The sequence below is a fragment of the Drosophila teissieri genome, chromosome 2R (assembly GCF_016746235.2).
Source record: "Drosophila teissieri strain GT53w chromosome 2R, Prin_Dtei_1.1, whole genome shotgun sequence".
NCBI lineage: Eukaryota > Metazoa > Arthropoda > Insecta > Diptera > Drosophilidae > Drosophila > Drosophila teissieri.
Genome location: NC_053030.1, coordinates 10,495,133 through 10,501,319, shown reverse-complemented (window position 1 = coordinate 10,501,319; position 6,187 = coordinate 10,495,133). Strand labels below are relative to the sequence as shown.

Sequence of the window (6,187 nt, the reverse complement as noted above, 5' to 3'; positions counted from 1 at the left end):
CGTCTATAAATATTAACAAAACAAAATGAACAAAAACTATATTACTGTACGTGTAGATGTATTCATGATTTTATCTGAAAAACGGAATAGAAAGTCGGCGAGAACAAGAAGGAAACGCAAGAACAACTTACAAAATACTCAAAGAACATGGATAGAATGGATAGAATACAACTTTTTACCACACTGAACAAGAAATATTTGACTGAAAAGTGTCGGGGGAAGATATGATATATGAATAAAGGTATAAACAATTTTAGTGTAAAATGTGTGTTTTTGCTAAATGTGGTAAACTAAAAAAACTTAAATTTATTACACAAAACTAAACTAAAGCGTAAACGAAGAGAAAATTCTTAAGTAAAGTAAATTTTTGGATGACAAGCCATTTAGACAAAATTTTTGAGACGAAAAAAGACATTTATAAGAAAGGAAACAAAAAGAACAAACCGAATTACTTTAAATTTTATTTAAGCAATGAACTTGCAAAAATAAAAGGTATAATTACAATAACTGTAATGTGAGTGTTTTTAGTTTAAAATTATATATTTCCAAAACATTCAAAATAAAATATAATTAGTTTAAAATATAAACAAAGTTCTTTTATTTGTGGCTTCACAGAATATGGGAATCAATTTTTAACTGAAGAGTACGCATGCGTGTCTTACAATAATTAATAAAGGCGCAAAATATTGAAAAATTACGATCGAATTCATTTTTGTTAAATACGAGTATTGTATGGTAAACTATAACTGTATATTCAGTATTGATTTAAATTATATTATAATGTCGAGTGCCAACCTTTTAAAGTCCTTTTAGATGTACTCAATAGATTAATTATTTAATGATAAAACGCTGTAGTTCTTGGGGATGACATTGATTTATTGAAGCACAAGCTTTTTTTTACGAACTAACTGCTTAAAAGTATTGTTTAGACGGGTGTCTATAAGTTTTTAGGATTTTTTAACGAGCATCAAAGACAACAACTGCAAATTAAACGAAAGATTTCATCAGCATAGTTTGAGAGCCATTGGAGACTTCTGGGGGAGAATATAAATATGAAGGATTACTTACGACGCTTGGTGCGTTTTTTGTACATGATACGATATCCACATTCGCGACAACGAATCGGATCCCTGGGACGCGTTTTCATGATGACATTCTGCAAAATATTAAAATAATAATTATAAACTGCACATCAAACAATTTTGTTGCCATTCTCGCAGCCATGTGCCCGCAATTAAAAAATCGTTTTTCTGTAGAACTTAATTTTCTTGCCAACTTACCTCCGCAAATATAGGTCATTGCCGTTTTGACATTATCCTTGGAGCTAGTTTCCGACATTTCTAATAAATATTATTTAAATTACGGCGTGTTTTCTGTAAAAATGTGTTTTGTTTTGCCGAAAAGTCTTTTAGAGTGACCGTTGTCAGGTAAACTATAAAATGATCAGTATTCGATAATCCTATTTTCCCGGCTTAGTATATTTCAGTAACTTTTATTACCGCGCAACTTTTGAAGTCAGCAAACAATATAAATAACCCCTATTTAACCCAAAACTAAACTAAGCACTCCCTCGCAATTCCCCTAGCTGAGAAACGGGTATCATATAGTCGGGGAACTCGACTTATACCAATGACAACGACTCGATGATCTACATATGTATATACCGACTTGAACATGGCCCTTCCCGTTTTGGCATCTGTTTGTTCCAAGCGCAACAGGTGCAGCTCCCGTCGTTTGGCCAGCTTCTGGGCCTCCTCCAACGTGGTGATGCTCATCGACTGATTCTGTTGGATGAGGGTGATTTTCTGGACACTTGCCTTCGGACTCCGGGTGTCTCTGGCTCTACTTTCTCCTGGGCTTCCACCCACCGGCTTTTGATTCTGGGCCAAACTCCAGTGGATGGACAAAGGACGCAGGTGTTGCTGCTGAATCGCTGCTGCAGCAGCATGGTTTAGCATCAATCTTATGCGCTGCATACTCGTCTTTAAAATCGGTTTACGTTTGTATATCGTTTGGTTATTTCCGATTTTCTTCTTTTCAAGCTAAAAATCAGGATGATAAGGTGACAAAACAAACAGGATCAGGGCATTCCATATACTTTTTAAAAAATCGTTTCCTCCAGAAATCCGATAGGAACATAGAAAATCGATTGCTCGCGTAACACATGAATTCTAAAAATTTGTTTTTGTGCTCTTTTGAGATTGGGTGTATAAGAAGCCGAGCTTCGGAATCGAATTCAGTTCAAAGAAGAGCCATCACGATGAAACTACAAGTGAGTGAATTGTTTTGCTAAATAATATTCAAGCATTAAGTGTTTTTATCCTTTAGTTGCTCCTGATTACCCTATTGGTTTGCTGTTCGGTCAGTAAATCTCTACAATGGTTTTCGTGTCCCATATACTATATTAATCAACTTGGTTTTTGGGTGGAACATCGAATTATGAAACCCTATCCGTGTCAATATGGGATAGTTCCTCCTTATGTGGCAGTAACTCCTTATGGGCCAGCTACTCCTCTTGGTGCACGCGTTGAACCAGATGAACCAGATGATTAAAAAAATATATATATGGAAATATGGAAGTGTTTTAAATTAATAAAGACCGTTTTCAATTTATAAAAATACAAATAAAGGTTAATTAAAATTAAGCTAATGCACAGCTCTTAGTACAAGAATAACAAAATTATAATATAAAAAGTTTTAGTTTGAGCGAAAAGTTTCCTTAGAAACAGACATGGTTGGATCGAATTGGTCGTATAAGATAAGCGAATAGTGAGTTGAGAGGAAGAGTGTCGAAAATTCCGAAAAATCTCACCAAAGGTGACACGGGAATCATTATCCTAAAAACAGATTCGAGCTCTAGTAGTTCTATAAGGTCGACCGGAAGATCATTTACATACAAATATATACATATGTATATACTTTATGCGCTGTACATTAGGTTCAAGAGTTCAGCTCTCTTTAATCTAATTCATTTATTTGACTGCGAAGTTCATTAAAATTGTTTTGCTAAATAATATTCAAGCATTAAGTGTTTTTATCCTTTAGTTGCTCCTGATTATCCTATTGGTTTGCTGTTTGGTCAGTAAATCTCTACAATGGTTTTCGTGTCCCATATACTATATTAATGAACGTGGTTTTTGGGTGCAATATCGAATTATTCAAATCTATCCGTGCCAATATGGGGCAGCTACTCCTTATGGGGCAGATACTCCTTATGGGGAAGATACTCCTTATGGGGCAGCTACTCCTTATCCTCATAGTGCACTTGGTGGAGAACAATTCCAAAATTATTAAAAAAAATATATATATGTAAATATGAAAGTGTTTTAAAATAATAAAGACCGTTTTCAATTTATAAAAATACAAATAAAGGTTAATTAAAATTAAGCTAATGCACAGCTCTTAGTACAAGAATAACAAAATTATAATATAAAAAGTTTTAGTTTGAGCGAAAAGTTTCCTTAGAAACAGACATGGTTGGATCGAATTGGTCGTATAAGATAAGCGAATAGTGGGTTGAGAGGAAGAGTGTCGAAAATTTCTAGTTCACGCGGACTTTATGTGCTGATGAGCTTATCGACGACCTTCGAAACTCGCAACTAGCAAAAATTCCGAAAAATCTCACCAAAGGTGACACGGGAATCATTATCCTAAAAACAGATTCGAGCTCTAGTAGTTCTATACGGTCGACCGGAAGATCATTTACATACATATATGTATATACATATGTATATACATTATGGGCTGTACATTAGGTTCAAGAGTTCAGCTTTCTTTAATCTAATTCATTTATTTGACTGCGAAGTTCATTAAAATTGTTTTGCCAAATAATATTCAAGCATTAAGTGTTTTTATCCTTTAGTTGCTCCTGATTACCCTATTGGTTTGCTGTTTGGTCAGTAAATCTCTACAATGGTTTTCGTGTCCCATATACTATATTAATGAACATGGTTTTTGGGTGCAATATCAAATTATTCAAATCTATCCGTGCCAATATAGGGCAGCTACTCCTTATGGGGCAGCTACTCCTCTTGGTGCACTCGTTGGAGTGCCATTCCCAGATTATTAAAAAAAAATATATATATATGGAAATATGGAACTTTTTTAAATTAATAAAGACCGTTTTCAATTTATAAAAATACAAATAAAGTTAAATTACAATTAAGCTAATGCACAGCTCTTAGTACAAGAATAACAAAATTATAATATAAAAAGTTTTAGTTTGAGCGAAAAGTTTCCTTAGAAACAGACATGGTTGGATCGAATTGGTCGTATAAGATAAGCGAATAGTGGGTTGAGAGGAAGAGTGTCGAAAATTTCTAGTTCACGCGGACTTTATGTGCTGATGAGCTTATCGACGACCTTCGAAACTCGCAACTAGCAAAAATTCCGAAAAATCTCACCAAAGGTGACACGGGAATCATTATCCTAAAAACAGATTCGAGCTCTAGTAGTTCTATACGGTCGACCGGAAGATCATTTACATACATATATGTATATACATATGTATATACTTTATGGGCTGTACATTAGGTTCAAGAGTTCAGCTCTCTTTAATCTAATTCATTTAATTGACTGCGAAGTTCATTAAATTGGAAAAAACCACCCGTTTGGGATTAATAAGATAGAAACAATGCTAATACAATAGTAGTGCAGTATCGGCTAATTGCACGTTTTATGTTTATACCCGTTACTCGTAGAGTAAAAGGGTTTACTTGATTCGTTGAAAAGTATGTAACAGGCAGAATGAAGCGTTTCCGACCATATAAAGTATATATATTCTTGATTTAGGATCAATAGCCGAGTCGATCTGGCCATGTCCGTCTGTCCGTATGAACGTCGAGATAACAGGAACTACAAAAGCTAGAAGGATGAGATTGAGCATACAGTCTCCAGAGACATAGTAAATTTCTATCGATTTGCCAAAAAACTTTTTGCTACGCCCACCCTTACGCCTTCAAAACCGACCAAAACTGCCACACACACATTTTCGCATTTTTGTTAGTCTTGAAAAAATGAAATACATTTTATAAAATGAATTCATAATAAACAATTTATAAACAATTATCATAATAAACAATTATACTGTTTATTGCAAAATTGATTTTTTGAGGCAATGTAATTTGTATGTAATTAGTAAACACAAAAACAAAGTAAAAAGAAATTAAAATATTAATGTTATATGGATTCAATTTTAAATTTTATATACACGTTTTGATTGTTTTTTGTCTTTTAGGTTTTTCGTTTTTACTTAAATACGAGTATTCATATAAATAACTTCCTCATATTGGGCTTAATAATTAACAATAGTTTATACGAAAAATTACGACTCAAACTATTCCCATATGAAAAAGAGTTAAAACATTCCGATTTTTATATATTTAAAGTTAATTATAGCTAGATAATTAATCTTTGAAATCGTAATAAAAAGGAAAGCCCGGACTCCGTGACAATGTTTGTTTCAACATTGCCGTGACCAGGATTTTGCATTTAATTTTTTAAATTTTAAGTTGTGATGTACCTGAAATATGATTTCTCTTAAACAAAAAAAAATACTTAAAAACAAACAAACACAATTCATGCAAACGGTCTCGAAAGCGCTTTTGCAGCCGACTGCAAATGAATTTCATTATCTTAGTTGTACGATTGAGCTATCTCACAAACACACCCCACTCACAATGAACATTTACACACGGATATTTAACTATTTAGTAACTTACCTGGAATGAGCATTTATCAAATGTGTCCCCCCAGTCCCTGATTTCCACCTCCATTTGTATTTGTATTCGATTGGATGAAATGTGAAGTAAAAGCTTTAATTTGCCATTTACAAAGCTTCAGTTAAGTTACGAGTAATGATTGCCATCTTTTTACACCTAGCATTTAGTCGTCTAGTTACCCTAGTTTATGGATTAATGTATGAAATGCAAACGCGAACCTCATCGAACCCTTTGCCTTACTTATCATTTAAGCTTTAACGTGAATGTACATTTACTTTAAGTTGATTTAGTTACTCCTCGGAGCAGCAGTCACGCCCACAATGCCCACAAGAACAAAACAAAAAGCATTATCACGCAAAACGTTTTAAATATGAAAGAACAAACGTCTATAAATATTAACAAAACAAAATGAACAAAAACTATATTACTGTACGTGTAGATGTATTCATGATTTTATCTGAAAAACG

At 33.5% G+C, this 6,187-nt stretch overlaps 1 protein-coding gene and 1 pseudogene across 1 annotated transcript; both read right to left on the bottom strand.

The window, feature by feature from the left end:
- Window positions 1-855: 855 nt before the first annotated feature.
- On the bottom strand, window positions 856-1,427 carry LOC122613480 (annotated as a pseudogene).
- A 154-nt stretch (window positions 1,428-1,581) lies between these two features.
- LOC122614436 lies at window positions 1,582-1,976 on the bottom strand. The gene is made up of 2 exons (XM_043788998.1): window positions 1,669-1,976; window positions 1,582-1,585 (listed from the first exon to the last, which is right to left on the bottom strand). Exons 1-2 carry the CDS (start codon window positions 1,974-1,976, stop codon window positions 1,582-1,584), a joined length of 312 nt encoding a protein of 103 aa, XP_043644933.1.
- Window positions 1,977-6,187: the final 4,211 nt, after the last annotated feature.

Bases quoted from the DNA above. Each gene is read 5' to 3' on its own strand.
- LOC122614436 (XM_043788998.1), bottom strand. From the start codon at position 1,976: ATGCAGCGCATAAGATTGATGCTAAACCATGCTGCTGCAGCAGCGATT.